Source organism: Nansenia antarctica (genome assembly GCF_963989245.1).
Source record: "Nansenia antarctica genome assembly, chromosome: 19".
In the NCBI taxonomy this organism is placed as follows: domain Eukaryota; kingdom Metazoa; phylum Chordata; class Actinopteri; order Argentiniformes; family Microstomatidae; genus Nansenia; species Nansenia antarctica.
The window spans coordinates 7742571-7761097 of NC_137692.1; the positions used below are offsets into that span (position 1 = coordinate 7742571).

General features: G+C 42.7%; 1 protein-coding gene across 1 annotated transcript in view; it reads right to left on the reverse strand.

Annotated features, from left to right (window-relative positions):
- The window catches only part of ptprn2 (protein tyrosine phosphatase receptor type N2), a gene marked incomplete at both ends in the record, with an annotated part of 271437 nt that overhangs the window by 79992 nt on the left and 172918 nt on the right, over positions 1-18527 (reverse strand). Inside the window, one exon of the mRNA XM_080548915.1 lies at positions 14056-14120. Coding sequence (XP_080405041.1) covers positions 14056-14120 — 65 coding nt within the window. The remainder of the gene's footprint in view (positions 1-14055; positions 14121-18527) is intronic.

An 18527-nucleotide genomic window follows, 5' to 3' on the forward strand; every position in this document is an offset into this window, starting at 1 on the left:
ATAGGAACACCTATCAGACAATAAATGTAACAGTTTAACCTAAATATAACATGTTATATTATATAGTATAACATAACTACTGTAACATGTAGCAAATTACCAATATATTAAAAATATATATAACAAAAAGAGTTTTCCCCTTACAAAATATGAAGAACATTGTTAACCCCCTGTGCAGAAGCAGGTCGTGTGTCGGCCCTTTCCTGACCACACATCCATCTTCATCTGACACAGGCTGATTGTGATATGGTTGTGTTTAAGAGACACTCCAATTTCCCCCATTGTAATCTCCTTTACATTTAGCAGACACCACAAACTCATGTTCAATCAAACCCATAAATGATGTACAGGGGTCCTAACTGTGGCAGAGCAGATAACAACCACTGGAGATACTGTAGAGTCTTTAAGAGGTGGGGCGCCAAGGACAAGCAGCTTGTTGTTTAGGGACGGATAAATATGACGGATAAATATGACTGATAAATATGACTGATAAATATGACTGATAAATATGACTGATAAATATGTGTGTCTAAGAGGCAATCAAGGGGTGATCTCAACAAAGGCTGATAACAGATGTCAAGGTCAGTCAGAAGGCTGATAACAGATGTCAAGGTCAGTCAGAAGAGGAGGATATCTGTGGGATATGAAGGCTGCAGCTGAAACATTCTTCACAGACACACACAGACACACAGACACACACACACACACACACACACACACGCACACACACTACCTATTTGCTGATACAAGTGCTTCATTTAGAGTTGCTTACAACTGTCAAAACTGAGGTCATAGAGACATTGTATATATATATATACAGTTGTTTACACACGATGGTAACCCTCACCAAAACCTGGAGAGCAACACTGGCACAGTCTCACCTCAGTCTCACAGTCTCAATAAAGAAGGCACTTGTTATATATTTAGGGGGTGTTACTTCTGCAGTCTCTCAAATGTGGTTAATTATGTGTAAATATTGTAAACAAAATGTGACAGCATGACAAGATGAACAATATTTGTTTTTGTATTTGTTGCATACGTATTTGTAAAAAAAAAAAAAAAAAGGCTAAATTAGGCTAAATTAGACTGTACATATTCAGTAAATAGTTATTATGAAACACTGAAAGTAAAACATGCTGAGACAATCCACAAAGTCAGCATAGATATGTTTCTGTTATTTTGGTCTTAGAATATTGCACATAACAGTGTGAGTTTGAGTTACAGTACCTGTTGAAATGTTTTCAAATGGTATTGCACGTATGTTCACCCTCATATTCATTACGGTATAGGACATTGGGAAGAAAGCCTCAAAATCCCGTTGCAGGAGGTCATCATAGCCCATGACCTTTCCATGACCTTTCCATGAGATGAGTTTTGCCTAAGCTTCCCCGGGGCTTTGATTGGGGATCCCATAAGTGGTTGTTCCATTGGAAGATCCTGGCATTCCAGGACATGTTCTCCTACTTGATGTGTGATGGGATTATACACACATGTTTATTTCTCCTGAATCCAGTTCCATTATGTGTCTAGGAGAAATGGAATGGAAATCCTTAAAGGTTTCGAGAGGTAATGCAATGGACCTATCACTAAACCACGCCCCCTTTGAAAAAAACAAAGCTTCACTGACAGTGACTGACCCTCAATGACTTACAATGGAGGGAGTTGGCAAATTTTTGATTTACCACAGCAAGTAATAGACATGTTTTTTAAAGACGACAAGGATATTTAGTCTAAAAGCTTTTCACCATCAGATATTAGTGAGTTGTTTGTCAGAGTTTTCTGCCTGTCGTGACTTTTGCTGTGATATGATTGGACAATTTCTATTTTGGGGCGTGGCTTAGTGATAGGTCCATTACGCTGTGAAGACCATGGCCAGTAAACACAAACCTCAACATACATGAACATCAGTGGCGGGCGGTGCATTTCACACCTAGGCCTTCAGTGATGTCCTACCTGAATTATTCCATCTCTTAATACCATCATTATGACACGCCATGGCTCTAGAAACTATACATTTAGACAGAAACGCAGTATAACCGGGCGTTGCTGTGATGTTCATATCTGATATAGGGGTATACCCCTTTAAGAGGGCACGGAAGTTAGGTAGCATATCGGAGCAGAGGAGAACGGAAAAATGAGATCACAAGTTTGTTTTACTACCACACAAGTGTCATCCCTTTTAACAAGTACAATATTACAATATATACAATATTACAATATATAGCACACCGGGAAGTGATTAAAAAATCGCATTGAAGCCCCACTTACTCACACAACTGAGCCAGCACACACATATCTACGGACCCCAGGGGGGCTCCATACATATCTACATCTCTTGCAGAAAAAATTAAATGCTTTGTACTCACCAAAACAACTGATTATTTGAACACAGAATCCATCCTCCTTTCTTTCCTCAAGAAGACTTCAATGACTCTGTTGTACAGTTGATCAGTTCCACCAATAAGTCCTTTTCTACATGGATAGCCTCGCTAACGTCGGGGTTGGCCGTTCTCTTCTGATTATGTCTAGCTTTTGGAAGGTTCTTCTTGAAAATGGCATTGTTATAATATCTGCCACCAAATCTACCTCTTCTCCTCCTTCAGCCATTGTGGCTGCTTGTAGAACAACAGCTTACATCTACACAAATTAGCTTGATCAAGTTCAGTTTGCTAGCTCTGCCTGTCAATAGTGCATATCCAAATCCAATCAAAAGACGTGCAGGTGCTGATCAGCTGCTCCGCCTTACAGCAGGCGCCTTTGTCTGATTTGCTCGCCAACTCGAGATCTGACTAGGTACGCCACAGTTGTTTTCTCGTTCACTTTAAATTACAATCTGTACTCGCGCCACTGTTGAATCTGCAGGCGGGCAGATTTCTTGGTACCCTGGCAACACATTATGGCTGAAATTATATGATTGGATAAAAGCTCTAACAGCCTTCCAAATGGCTGGAAGCAGCGCAACCAAGAGGAAAGCTATGAAATGAAGAGAAGACTAGACTAAGGGAATAATTTAATACATATTTGTGGAAAAAATATATCTAAATTAAATGTATATTCTGATGATGTTTAGGCCAGCAGAGAAGGCCTTGCTGGCCCTGACGGCCCACCACTGATGAACATACTGTATGCAAACCTCACTAATGTATGTGAACATACACTCAGACACCCATGAGCAAACAGTAATATGCAAGGATGTACCATGCACACGCACACGCACACACACACACACACACACACACACACACACACACACACACACACACACACACACACAATCTGTGGGGAGACACAGTTGAGATCTCTGTCTGCCATATATGATTTACAATTGGTGGAATAATCAGTTGACGTGCAGCTCAGGGAATTGTGCGGTTAATGAGTGCCTCTTCACATAAGCAGTTTGCAGGAGTTATCTAAAACATGAGGCTGCTGTCAAAATGTCAATGAATCTCAATTTCTCCACAAACCTAATCACATGGTCTAATACTGGCAGGCAACTGAAACCATCCAGCCCTCTCAGACTGAAACCATCCAGCCCTCTCAGACTGTAACCATCCAGCCCTCTCAGACTGTAACCACCCAGCCCTGTCAGACTGTAACCATCCAGCCCTCTCAGACTGTAACCATCCAGCCCTCTCAGACTGAAACCATCCAGCCCTCTCAGACTGAAACCATCCAGCCCTCTCAGACTGTAACCACCCAGCCCTCTCAGACTGAAACCATCCAGCCCTCTCAGACTGTAACCATCCAGCGCTCTCAGACTGTAACCATCCAGCCCTCTCAGACTGTAACCATCCAGCCCTGTCAGACTGTAACCATCCAGCCCTGTCAGACTGTAACCATCCAGCCCTCTCAGACTGTAACCATCCAGCCCTCTCAGACTGTAACCATCCAGCCCTCTCAGACTGTAACCATCCAGCCCTCTCAGACTGTAACCATCCAGCCCTCTCAGACTGTAACCCTCCAGCCCTCTCAGACTGTAACCATCCAGCCCTCTCAGACTGTAACCATCCAGCCCTCTCAGACTGTAACCATCCAGCCCTCTCAGACTGTAACCATCCAGCCCTCTCAGACTGTAACCATCCAGCCCTCTCAGACTGTAACCATCCAGCCCTCTCAGACTGTAACCCTCCAGCCCTCTCAGACTGTAACCATCCAGCCCTCTCAGACTGTAACCATCCAGCCCTCTCAGACTGTAACCATCCAGCCCTCTCAGACTGTAACCACCCAGCCCTCTCAGACTGTAACCATCCAGCCCTCTCAGACTGAAACCATCCAGCCCTGTCAGACTGTAACCATCCAGCCCTCTCAGACTGTAACCATCCAGCCCTCTCAGACTGTAACCATCCAGCCCTCTCAGACTGTAACCATCCAGCCCTCTCAGACTGTAACCACCCAGCCCTCTCAGACTGTAACCATCCAGCCCTCTCAGACTGAAACCATCCAGCCCTCTCAGACTGTAACCACCCAGCCCTGTCAGACTGTAACCATCCAGCGCTCTCAGACTGTAACCATCCAGCCCTCTCAGACTGTAACCATCCAGCCCTCTCAGACTGTAACCATCCAGCCCTCTCAGACTGTAACCATCCAGCCCTCTCAGACTGTAACCATCCAGCCCTCTCAGACTGAAACCATCCAGCCCTCTCAGACTGTAACCATCCAGCCCTCTCAGACTGTAACCATCCAGCCCTCTCAGACTGTAACCATCCAGCCCTCTCAGACTGTAACCATCCAGCCCTCTCAGACTGTAACCATCCAGCCCTCTCAGACTGTAACCATCCAGCCCTGTCAGACTGTAACCATCCAGCCCTCTCAGACTGTAACCATCCAGCCCTGTCAGACTGAAACCATCCAGCCCTCTCAGACTGAAACCATCCAGCCCTCTCAGACTGTAACCACCCAGCCCTCTCAGACTGTAACCATCCAGCCCTCTCAGACTGAAACCATCCAGCCCTCTCAGACTGTAACCATCCAGCCCTCTCAGACTGTAACCATCCAGCCCTCTCAGACTGTAACCACCCAGCCCTCTCAGACTGTAACCACCCAGCCCTGTCAGACTGTAACCATCCAGCCCTCTCAGACTGTAACCACCCAGCCCTCTCAGACTGTAACCACCCAGCCCTCTCAGACTGTAACCATCCAGCCCTCTCAGACTGTAACCATCCAGCCCTCTCAGACTGTAACCATCCAGCCCTCTCAGACTGTATTCACCTCTCAGACTGTATTCACCAATATGGATAAAAAAGAAAACTGGAAACTATACAAACAAAGCATTCAGATTAGATGTGTCCACACGACATCAAAACTATGAAAGAACACATATGGAATTAAGTAGTAAACAAAAAAGTGTTCAACAAACCAGAAAATGTTTTATATTTTAGATTCTTCAAAGTAGCCACCGTTAGCTTTGATGACAGCTTTGCACACTCTTGGCATTCTCTCAATAAGCTTGGTGTGTGTGTGTGTGTGTGTGTGTGTGTGTGTGTGTGTGTGCGTGCGTGTGTGTGTGTGTGTGTGTGTGTGTGTGTGTGTGTATGTGTCAGTGGAAAAGGAAACTGAACACCGCCCAGTATTCTCTTCTCTAGAATACGTGGGAGAAAAACACCAAAAAAGCAAAAGGTGGCTACTATAGGAGTTCTTTCATAGTTTTGATGCCTTCAGTATTAATCTACAATGTACTTTTGACTGGTACTGTACATTTAGGTTGTGTACTGTCTTTGTCGCTCATTGTCTATACAAAGCCTTGATTCATAGTTATCTGTTTCAAAAGGATGATTACAGCATCATTACCTGGGGATAACAGGAGTGTGTGGTGTGTGTGTGTGTGTGTGTGTGTGTGTTGGGGGGGGGGGGGGGGGGGTGACAGCATGGGTGAGGTAGGGTGGGGGGGCTGTCTGTCAGGACAACTCCCCATGGCAACACTGCTTACTGGGGCATCTGGCCGAGTCCGAGACACCCTCCCTCAGAACACCCCCCGTCTTCCTTAGAGCCCCTGCTGGTAACCAGCCATGCTGTGTCTGCTGGTAACCAGCCATGCTGTGTCTACGACTGCAAGCAAGCACAAACCTTTAGAGCCCAATCACTGCAGACGCACCGTGACTCACTGGCCCCTACTGAACAAGACTGGAGAGAAGAGGAGGACGTCCAGTTACACAACTCTGTGTGCCTTTTCGAAATGGGCTTATTTGACAACATAGCCTATGTATGCTCATGTTCTCTGTGGGATTTTAATGTACTGTACCTGTACCTCTACCCAAAACAGTGATGACAGATTGAGATTATAAACTGAAACAAAGAGGTAACTAACTGATAACGGAAGTGACTATCAAAATAGATTAGATTAGATTAGATTCAACTTTATTGTCATTGCAGAGTACAAGTACTAGACAACGAAATGCAGTTTAGCATCTAACCAGCAGTGCAAATAGTGATATTAAATAAATAAACACTCTACTTATACAGCCATTAGACTTAGAGTGTGCATTTTGCCGAGGAGTAGCAACACAGGGACACATTTGAAGGAAAATGAGTTTTAGAAAATCTATAGAGGAGCATATATTACAACGTCTATTGATTTGTTTCCCTTCACCAAACTGTGACATTTGCTTATCCTGGTCAACATCTTCTGATATCGACGTCTGTGGTATCTGGACATCTTCCTAAGCTCTTTTGTCATTTGTCTCCTTTTAAACAAAGACTGGGTGAGACTAGAGAGAGAGAGAGAGAGAGAGAGAGAGAGAGAGAGAGAGAGAGAGAGAGAGAGAGAGAGAGACTGTTTAAGCTTTCCTCTCAATAGTCCTAATGACAACAGGTTGTTGGTTCCTTGCAAGAGTGGGCACGTTAAGACCTCCTTACTGTTTGCCAGCCTGTGACACGGGTGGAGGAATCTGATTGGATACCTCAGGACAGGGTTTCAGACCCCCCAGATAACTGGCCAATGTCATTTGTTTACCACTGTAATCATTTATTCAGTTATCTAATTGAAGCACAGGACCATTTTCAGGTGTGTGTTGCATGTTAATGTGTACTGACCCATGCTGGGACACCAAGTTGAGATACTTACTCATAACAAAACCTTGGTCACCCCATACTGCTACTCACCCATAGATGTGTTTAGATCACATAATGCATTTTGAGAGCCCTCTCCACAAGCTCTCTCGTCACCACACTCTGCCACACAGTTCTCACAAAGTTATCACCCCATTCAAGGGCTAAAAGCAACTGAGGTTATATATCTATCCTACATCAGATAGCACAACTGAGGTTATATATCTATCCTACATCAGATAGCACAACTGAGGTTATATATCTATCCTACACCAGATAGACACCCTTGAGTGTGTTACTGCTTGTATAGAACAGGTTTACACCGTCAGCAACAATGGTGCTAGTGTTTTTTTGTCATTGTATTGGTTCATTGTATATAGTATTGGTTCATTGTATATAGTATTGGTTCATTGTATATAGTATTGGTTCATTGTATATAGTATTGGTTCATTGTATATAGTATTGTATATAGTATTGGTTCATTGTATATAGTATTGTATATAGTATTGTATATAGTATTGGTTCATTGTATATAGTATTGGTTCATTGTATATAGTATTGTATATAGTATTGGTTCATTGTATATAGTATTGTATATAGTATTGTATATAGTATTGTATATAGTATTGGTTCATTGTATATAGTATTGTATATAGTATTGTTTCATTGTACAGTTTTTCCTCAATTGCTAAAACACATTTCACAAAACTTTCCTCCATTTTCCCAAAACTCAAAACACAACACACTTTTCTAAAGCTACATAAGCAAAACCACACCTTCTCTCTTCAAAACTCAAACTTTCACACCAAAACAGCTGCTCAAAGCCTCCAAAAATGTAAACATTATAAGCATCATTACAGACTACAACAAAACAACTGAAAACACAATGTTCAGTGAGTGAGAATGTTCTTTTTTTTCCACAACTGCCAAAGCACATTTTTAGAAACCTTACAGTATCTGTTCTCAGAATATATCACTGTAGAGTATTGGGCATTCATAGATTTGTGTGTTTCATATGAACAATATGTAAATCTACAGAAAATACAGTATGTATGTTACGGTACATGTGGGAATACGGTACATGTGGGAAAACTAGGGTTAGGGTTAGGTGCTAGGGTGACTTGGTACATGCTGGCATGTCTAACCCTAACCTTAACCCTAACCCTAACCCTACCCCTAATCCTAACCATAACCTTAACCCTAGCACCCTAGCACCTAACCCTAACCCTAGCTTTCCCACATGTACTGTATTCCCACATGTACCGTAACATGTACACTACTGTACTGTATCACAACTCATTCATTCATTCATTCATTCATTCATTCAATGCAAACACTACAGCGGATCCATTACACACAACAATACTCACTGAAAACAACGTTTTATTTTTTGGAACTATACCACACACACACACACACACACACACACACACCACAATCATTTGCAACAAGTGTCTTACATTTTGAGTCGTTATGTTTAATGAATGAAGCTAGGTGTGTACATTGTGTTCAAATGTTGCTGACTGTGGCAAGCATTTTGCATCACATGAGCTTTAATTTGAGAATTTGAGCAGAGTTTTTTGCAACATGTGTTTTAGCAAGACAAAATGTGTTTAGACTTATGAGAAAAGGAGGATTGTGTTTTGTGAATTGTGTCTTCATGTGAAATGTGTTTATGGTTTTGGCAAATGGGAGCTAGTTTTATTAAATGTGTTTAGAGAACTGGTCATTTGGTTTAGAGAATTGGCTTTTGTGTTTTAGCAATTGGGAAAAACTGTAGTATTGTATATAGTATTGTATATAGTATTGGTTCATTGTATATAGTATTGGTTCATTGTATATAGTATTGGTTCATTGTATATAGTGGTATTGGTTTATGGCCTGCACCTATAGAAGTAGTTCATAAAACGAATACAGTTGTTGGACGCAAGTTTGTTGATAGTTCTGGAACAATGAAATATCACCGTAGTTAGGGATGCGGCTGGTTGATAGTTCTGGAATATGATTGGCATGGCAACCCAGTAAACAAATCTCAACTGGGCAAATCTCTAGCTAGCCAGTTCATTTTTTGACCAGTGTAGCAGCATAATGATGACAAAACAGCAATGAATGATCTATTATTGTCATAATCCTTCCATTGGTCTAGCAACACTCTAACAAACACATGTTTAAAAAGCTACAATATCCTGAAGAGTGTATATAGCATATCCATACATTTCGCAAGTGAAAGTCACGAGGTTGCTGTGCTGGTATTGTGGATATCGGAATGGCTGGAAGGCTTCTCAGCCAATCACAATGCTTGATTTGATCAACCTGTTGCCAATAGACACACTGTGAATGATTATTGGGTCTGGTTTTATGGTGCCATTCTGTAGACCATTACTTCAGTCAATACTGTGCTTCCAACACACACATTTCCACATACACAACCTGGCTCTGATTTCCTCCTCAAGCGGTAGAAGAGAGATCCCTCCCTCCCTCCCTCCTCCCTCCCTCCCTCCTCCCTCCTCCCTCCTCCCTCCCTCCTCCCTCCTCCCTCCCTCCCTCCCTCCCTCCCTCCCTCCCTCCTCCCTCCCTCCCTCCCTCCCTCCCTCCTCCCTCCCTCCCTCCCTCCCTCCCTCCCTCCCTCCTCCCTCCCTCCCTCCCTCCCTCCCTCCCTCCCTCCCTCCCTCCCTCCCTCCCTCCCTCCCTCCCTCCCTCCCTCCTCCCTCCCTCCCTCCCTCCTCCCTCCCTCCCTCCTCCCTCCCTCCTCCCTCCCTCCCTCCTCCCTCCCTCCCTCCTCCCTCCCTCCTCCCTCCCTCCCTCCCTCCTCCCTCCCTCCCTCTCTCTATGAAAGAGAGAGAGAGAGAAGGTATGAAAGAGAGAGGAGAAGGTATGAAAGAGAGAGAGAAGGTATGAAAGAGAGAGAGAGAAGGTATGAGAGAGAGAGAAGGTATGAAAGAGAGAGAGAAGGTATGAAAGAGAGAGAGAAGGTATGAAAGAGAGAGAGAGAAGGTATGAGAGAGAGAGAGAAGGTATGAAAGAGAGAGAGAGAAGGTATGAAAGAGAGAGAGAAGGTATGAAAGAGAGAGAGAAGGTATGAGAGAGAGAGAAGGTATGAAAGAGAGAGAGAAGGTATGAGAGAGAGAGAGAGAAGGTATGAAAGAGAGAGAGAAGGTATGAAAGAGAGAGAGAGAAGGTATGAAAGAGAGAGAGAGAAGGTATGAAAGAGAGAGAGAAGGTTTGAAAGAGAGAGAGAAGGTATGAGAGAGAGAGAAGGTATGAAAGAGAGAGAGAAGGTATGAAAGAGAGAGAGAAGGTATGAGAGAGAGAGAGAGAAGGTATGAAAGAGAGAGAGAAGGTATGAAAGAGAGAGAGAAGGTATGAAAGAGAGAGAGAGAGAAGGTATGAAAGAGAGAGAGAAGGTATGAAAGAGAGAGAGAAGGTATGAAAGAGAGAGAGAAGGTATGAAAGAGAGAGAGAAGGTATGAAAGAGAGAGAGAAGGTATGAAAGAGAGAGAAGGTATGAAAGAGAGAGAGAATGTATGATAGAGAGAGAGAGAAGGTATGAAAGAGAGAGAGAGAAGGTATGAAAGAGAGAGAGAAGGTATGAAAGAGAGAGAGAGAAGGTATGAAAGAGAGAGAGAGAAGGTATGAAAGAGAGAGAGAAGGTTTGAAAGAGAGAGAAGGTATGAAAGAGAGAGAGAAGGTATGAAAGAGAGAGAGAGAAGGTATGAAAGAGAGAGAGAAGGTATGAAAGAGAGAGAGAGAAGGTATGAAAGAGAGAGAGAAGGTATGAAAGAGAGAGAGAAGGTATGAAAGAGAGAGAAGGTATGAAAGAGAGAGAGAATGTATGATAGAGAGAGAGAGAAGGTATGAAAGAGAGAGAGAGAAGGTATGAAAGAGAGAGAGAAGGTATGAAAGAGAGAGAGAGAAGGTATGAAAGAGAGAGAGAGAAGGTATGAAAGAGAGAGAGAAGGTTTGAAAGAGAGAGAAGGTATGAAAGAGAGAGAGAAGGTATGAAAGAGAGAGAGAGAAGGTATGAAAGAGAGAGAGAAGGTATGAAAGAGAGAGAGAGAAGGTATGAAAGAGAGAGAGAAGGTTTGAAAGAGAGAGAAGGTATGAAAGAGAGAGAGAAGGTATGAAAGAGAGAGAGAAGGTATGAGAGAGAGAGAGAGAAGGTATGAAAGAGAGAGAGAGAAGGTATGAAAGAGAGAGAGAGAAGGTATGAAAGAGAGAGAGAGAAGGTATGAAAGAGAGAGAGAAGGTTTGAAAGAGAGAGAAGGTATGAAAGAGAGAGAGAAGGTATGAAAGAGAGAGAGAGAAGGTATGAAAGAGAGAGAGAGAAGGTATGAAAGAGAGAGAGAAGGTATGAAAGAGAGAGAAGGTATGAAAGAGAGAGAGAAGGTATGAGAGAGAGAGAGAGAAGGTATGAAAGAGAGAGAGAGAAGGTATGAAAGAGAGAGAGAGAAGGTATGAAAGAGAGAGAGAAGGTATGAAAGAGAGAGAAGGTATGAAAGAGAGAGAGAAGGTATGAGAGAGAGAGAGAGAAGGTATGAAAGAGAGAGAGAGAGAAGGTATGAAAGAGAGAGAGAAGGTATGAAAGAGAGAGAGAAGGTATGAAAGAGAGAGAGAAGGTATGAAAGAGAGAGAGAGAGAAGGTATGAAAGAGAGAGAGAAGGTATGAAAGAGAGAGAGAAGGTATGAAAGAGAGAGAGAAGGTATGAGAGAGAGAGAGAGAAGGTATGAGAGAGAGAGAGAGAAGGTATGAGAGAGAGAGAAGGTATGAAAGAGAGAGAGAAGGTATGAGAGAGAGAGAGAAGGTATGAGAGAGAGAGAGAAGGTATGAAAGAGAGAGAGAGAAGGTATGAGAGAGAGAGAAGGTATGAAAGAGAGAGAGAAGGTATGAGAGAGAGAGAGAAGGTATGAAAGAGAGAGAAGGTATGAAAGAGAGAGAGAAGGTATGAAAGAGAGAGAGAGAAGGTATGAAAGAGAGAGAGAGAAGGTATGAAAGAGAGAGAAGGTATGAGAGAGAGAGAGAAGGTATGAAAGAGAGAGAGAGAAGGTATGAAAGAGAGAGAGAGAAGGTATGAAAGAGAGAGAGAAGGTATGAAAGAGAGAGAGAAGGTATGAGAGAGAGAGAGAAGGTATGAAAGAGAGAGAGAGAGAGAGAGAAGGTTTGAAAGAGAGAGAGAAGGTATGAGAGAGAGAAGGTATGAGAGAGAGAGAAGGTATGAAAGAGAGAGAGAAGGTATGAGAGAGAGAGAGAAGGTATGAAAGAGAGAGAGAGAAGGTATGAGAGAGAGAGAGAAGGTATGAAAGAGAGAGAGAGAGAGAGAGAAGGTATGAAAGAGAGAGAGAAGGTTTGAAAGAGAGAGAGAAGGTATGAGAGAGAGAAGGTATGAGAGAGAGAGAAGGTATGAAAGAGAGAGAGAAGGTATGAAAGAGAGAGAGAGAAGGTATGAGAGAGAGAGAGAAGGTATGAAAGAGAGAGAGAAGGTATGAAAGAGAGAGAGAGAAGGCATGAGAGAGAGAAGGTATGAAAGAGAGAGAAGGTATGAGAGAGAGAAGGTATGAAAGAGAGAGAGAAGGTATGAAAGAGAGAGAGAAGGTATGAAAGAGAGAGAGAAGGTATGAGAGAGAGAGAAGGTATGAAAGAGAGAGAAGGTATGAAAGAGAGAGAAGGTATAAAAGAGAGAGAGAAGGTATGAAAGAGAGAGAGAGAAGGTATGAAAGAGAGAGAGAAGGTATGAAAGAGAGAGAAGGTATGAAAGAGAGAGAGAGAGAAGGTATGAAAGAGAGAGAGAAGGTATGAAAGAGAGAGAGAAGGTATGAAAGAGAGAGAAGGTATGAAAGAGAGAGAGAAGGTATGAGAGAGAGAGAAGGTATGAAAGAGAGAGAGAAGGTATGAAAGAGAGAGAGAGAAGGTATGAAAGAGAGAGAGAAGGTCTGAGAGAGCCAAGAGGACAGCGTCCGAGAGATTGACCCAGGAAAATGATCGGGGCTGTATGCAATGCTTGTTGCCATTAGCGACGGCAGCCCCCAGATGCACAGGCCATGTCCACTTAGTTCCCAGCATGCATCATGATCTCTGTGGCTCAGAGTAAGACATCTGTCTGTCTCATTTCCATCGAGAAACGAATATACACATAGAGGCTAGGAGGACTATGGCACATCAATAATTATTAGCATTGGAATAGGTCCTCACCTCCACACACTGGTTTGATACCATTCCTCATTCTGTTCCATGCATTACAATGAGCCCATCCTCTGATGTCTACCTGCACCAGCCTCCCCTGCCACACACATGCATATGAATATTTATTAGAAAGGGATGAATGCACATCTCCTCTCATCTGGCTCATATGGAGTATCCTTCTGAACTCCTTTTAATTTGTTCGTATGCTTATGCTTCTTACAGGAGCATATTGTCTGGCCCCAAAGTGACAGCAGTCAATATAATCGGCGTATTGTTGCTTTGAGCCTCATCTGCTATTTAAAGTGTCAAAATGAATGGAGCTTTTGTCTTGTTGTTCTTTATTCGCCAAGGTAACGGCCCCAAGGAAGACAGGAAATGAATACGGAAGATTAAAGCCACAAATAACAGGAAATACATTTGGCATCCATTTCAGCCACAGATAGGCAGCTGCATAAAGGATGCTGTACTGTAGGTGTGGAGATAATCCTAGAGAGACCTCTATCCAATCATATCAACTAACAATGCAAATAGAAACTATGACCCCTATATGTACCCCCAATGTAACAGCTAATGTTGGGATATTGGATCTCAAGATCAACAATGCCTTCAGTATTCCCTGTAGGAATGGTTCTTAGTAGGATCAGACAAGGCAATCATAGAACATTCTGAAAGCACAATAAAACCTCAGTCGGAGGCTATGGTTATGTATAAGTTACTCAGACAGAAAGCTACTGTACTGTACACATACACACTCTGGTATAGTCAGACACATGTTCTCAATGTCTGATGATAACTAACACAGGACTAAGTCACTTAGTCACTAAGTCACTTACCTGACGGACTCCAGCCTCCAGTATGTTCAGCCCTGTCTCTCTCTGGAGCTGCTCCTTCTGCTGGACTGCATGGGAGACACAAGTACAAGAGTGGTGTGTGAGGAATAATTGACACAGTAGTAGACTTCTGACCTTCCTGTTCCTGTGGTAGACCAAGAGAGTGTGAGAGTGACAGCGTGTGTGTGTGTGTGTGTGTGTGTGACTCAGATGCCAAACTTGTAAGTGAGTGACAAGTCAAACTCTCACTTACACCAGAGGAGCTTTAAGTGATCCAGACCAAGCACAAATGAGTTCCACTACATACGCTGTAGAATAGTGTGATGTTACTCTGCTCTGAGGACTTGACTCTGTAGATCATGTGGCAAAATGTTTTGTAGCCAAATACAGATGTTAATATACAATTATATGTTTAAGTGCTAGTTTAAGAGCTACTGGGGACTAGATAATGACTTTGAGTTCATTCTCAGTACTTGACAATGACAATATATGTTTGATCCATGAATCTATGAATTGATTGAAACACGGCATGCTATTACTAAAGCAGTATCTAGCAAAGATATTGTCATGCAAATTAAAGTGAATGCGGCAGCATTGAATGTCCAACGTTTAAGATCACACACTTGGTAGACTTTGTTTTCTCTGCATATCTACCCTTTCAAATCTCACTTTGATGGAAACATATATATTGAAAAACAAAATCAAAGGGGGCTTAATAGATTATGCCAAATTATAGGATGAAAAGAAAAAATGGAGTATAATTTTAATTGAGTTTGTTAGCATGTGAATGTACCGGGAAACAGGGAAAGAAAGAAAGAGAGAGAGAGAAAGAGAGAGAGAAAATGAGAGACGGTCCTTTAAATCCCATTTCCCTAGATGAAGGGTATGCAAATGACCCTGAAGAGCTGAACCCTACCTCACTCTCCAAATTCGGCAAGGGCCTGTTTAATTAGTATTTTAATCTATCCCAATGATTCCGTGCACTCTGCAATTTATGCAGCATTCCATCTAATTAAGCACGTTACTTTTACTTGAATCATTAGGAGGGCTACTTCCAGCCCTCTCTCTCTCTGCATCCCGCAAGCGTTGATCACCCTATCTTCTCATCAGCGATCACCATAGCGATGGGGACATCTTAATAACACTGTCAGGACTTATGGAAGGGTGGTTGGAGGTGCGGGGGAAGGGAGAACAACCCATCGCTGATTGGTGGCAACTCCCAGTAGAACCCTTTCAGTGGCTAGTAGTGAACAAAATTAAGAATATGTTGTCTAGAATGTTCATGATGTCCTTCAAACATGTGGTGAGAACAGTCCCCCAAATTAGTATAATCCAGCGTTTTACTGCCATGCTAGGCAACTAGCTTGTATGTTTCATATGATTCCTACCAGTATTTGTCATCCAGAATGTGTGGTGTGATAAGGGGTAATCATGGAATTTCTTGGAAGCCACGTAGCTTTGCGTGACCACTGTACCTGTTCAGAGCTGGTGTTATTTAGGAGGGGGTAATGAGGGAGGTAATTAGGCTCAGCTGGGTGGGGGGCATCGGTGTGCCAGAAAGGTCACACTCAAAGTTTGGTCTTAATGAGGACCCCTCTGGGAGTTGAGCTGCTTCACCAAGAAACAGAGTCAAAACTTAGAGAGATGAGCCTCACCGATCAGCCCACATTGACGCACTTTCAATCTGACTGCACTTCCAGTTTGACAGACAACCTGACCTTATCTGTCTTATGGTAAAACCAAAGATCTGTGAAAGTCAGTGTTGATTTTGGACTTGGAACAGAGAAGACTCGACCGGCAGCTCCCTTCTCACTTCCCACTCCCGACCAAGATATACTGTTGGCTTACTGTACTCCTTCATTGGAAACTGTAACAATATACAATTTAAAAAAATACAAATAACTTAAATAAATAACTAAAATAGTTATTACAGCTATATCTTGCTGTTTCCGCAACCTTTATATGCTTCTCAAAATCTCTTCACATCATCTCCTCAATCGTCTTGACGGCCACAAACATTTAAGCCAGACTGTGAAAATTGATGTCAAGTCCCATTTTCAAGTGGTTTTTCCACAGATTTTAATTAGGTATTGTCTGAGTCCCCCTAATTTCATTTCGGGTATGCAGATTTCTGCTCTCCAGCTGTTCACATCATCTTTTTGGTCACGCCGTCTAATTGCCCTGAGTCGTATTAAGCACAATCTCAATTTGATGAAAGAGATCAAGCCTTTTTAAGCTTTTAGTATCCACACAAAAGTACCTCATACCAAATGTAGCTTATTGTTGCTTGTTACAATGTACAAATACCATTGCATATATTTTTACAGTCAAATTACCATATAATACATTTGAAATGTACTTATTTCTATGCCGTGAAATAAAGTAATATGAATACAATTTTAATTAAAATAATTATAAAATAAAATAAAATAAAGTGCTCCCAACCCTGTATATCTCCATACAGTAGAAGACAGATCTACATCTCAGTAGGACAACATTGAGGATTGGATTGGTGAACAGGGGAGTTATTCTAACACAACTCATCACAACAGGTCTCCTCTTCTCCCAGACTCAACCCTGCCCTGACAAGTCAACATACCTGAAGTAGGTCGTTCTTGGAAACTCTAGGAGTTCGAGGAAAGGAGTTCATTTCAATCAGCAATGTCCTTGATCAAATCACACACTCTAACCAGGCTTGACTTCATCTGTGCCTCATCTCCATCTCTCCCCAGTGTAGTAAGCATAATATTGTCAAGTGACAAACATGTTATTCACTGTTGCTTTTTACAGATCTAGCATTCACGCTATAGAGTAGACACACTACTCCTCACAGATCCCCATACAATCATTAAGCCTATTCATTATTGTTATCAACTATTACTACAGTACTTGATTACTACAGTACTTGAATTAATTGATATGCTCCATGCTGATGGAGGGTAATACATGGAGCGGAATAAGGAATGATATCCAACACAACGTCTGAGCGCTACCTCCATTAGCCTCCACTGATCCATACATACAGTATATTACACATCTATTATTGTTATTATTGCTACGAATTAAACAATCCCATTAAATGAAACATATCAGAGTCTGTAAGGTCTGCATTTTGACATAGCACAGCGATTCCACAGCCTGAGTTATCATGTGATTGCAATGTCACTATGGAGGCATAGATGACAAATTGCATATTTCACGACCCTCTGATTGATCTTTTAATACTGAATATGCATCCCCATCCATCCCATCTATCTCCTCCCTCCGTCCCTCCCTCCGTCCCTCCCTCTTTCCCTTCCTCCCTCAGCTGCTCCTCAGGTCGTCTATTCACCAGATCCATCTCCTCCATCTCTCCAACGAAACAAAATGAAAGTGTTTATTGTGGAGGAGGGCTGGCACTCACGCCTCTCCACAGCCGTTAGCCTTATCAGCAGGCAATCACTCCCATATTAAAGCTGCCATCTCACCCCTCACTTTCCTCTGCAAATATGAAGGCTGTCTGTACATATCTCAGAAGGAGAGAGAGAGAGGGACGGGCGGAGATGGAGAGAAGGAGGGATGCATCAGATCCCAGAGACAGATGAGATGCTGCTCATTTTTCAGTGAAAATAGGAGAAGGGAATGAAAACATATTAATATTCTTGGGCGTCTATAGTACAGGGCTGTCGTCATGGAGACGTCTGAAAATAACATCTATATGCCCCAATCACATCCTTCTCATGTGTCATTCTCTATAACATGCTGTTGTTTATGGAAATACAAAATAGGTAATACAATTGCTGTGGCCTTCACGTGGAGGATGTTACATGTTAATCTGTTTCCATCTCAGCAGTAGGTCTGTGACCATGTTGAGATCAATGCTACGGTATGTTTAACATGTTTCACCATTTCCATCATTTTCTGCAACAATCACTGACTGACGCATTGCATCGAAATGGCTTTCATGTGAACCCCCGAATTCAAAGCTGTAGCTGCTACAGTATAGACATACATACACACACACACACACACACACACACGTGAACGCGCACACACGCACACGCACACACACACACCCACACCCACACCCACACCCACACCCACACCCACACCCACACCCACACACACACACACACACACACACACACACACACACACATGCACAAACACAGAGCCCAGACAATCCCAGAGCCCTCCTCTCTCCTGTCTCTTCTTCTTCATGAATATCAGCGGTTACTCTGCTCCTCTGCTTTGAGAAATCAAGACATGAAATCAAAGGCCGTGCATGTCTGAGCAAACCTACAAATGAAAAGAGGTAGGGGAGAGAGGGGTGGGGAGCGTAAGGCAGATAAAGAGGTAGGGGAGAGAGGGGTGGGGAGCGTAAGGCAGATAAAGAGGTAGGGGAGAAAGGGGTGGGGAGCGTAAGGCAGATAAAGAAAGGGAAAAAAGAAAGGAGAGTGTTGAGAAATGTATTGTTGAGAAAAACAATACACTTT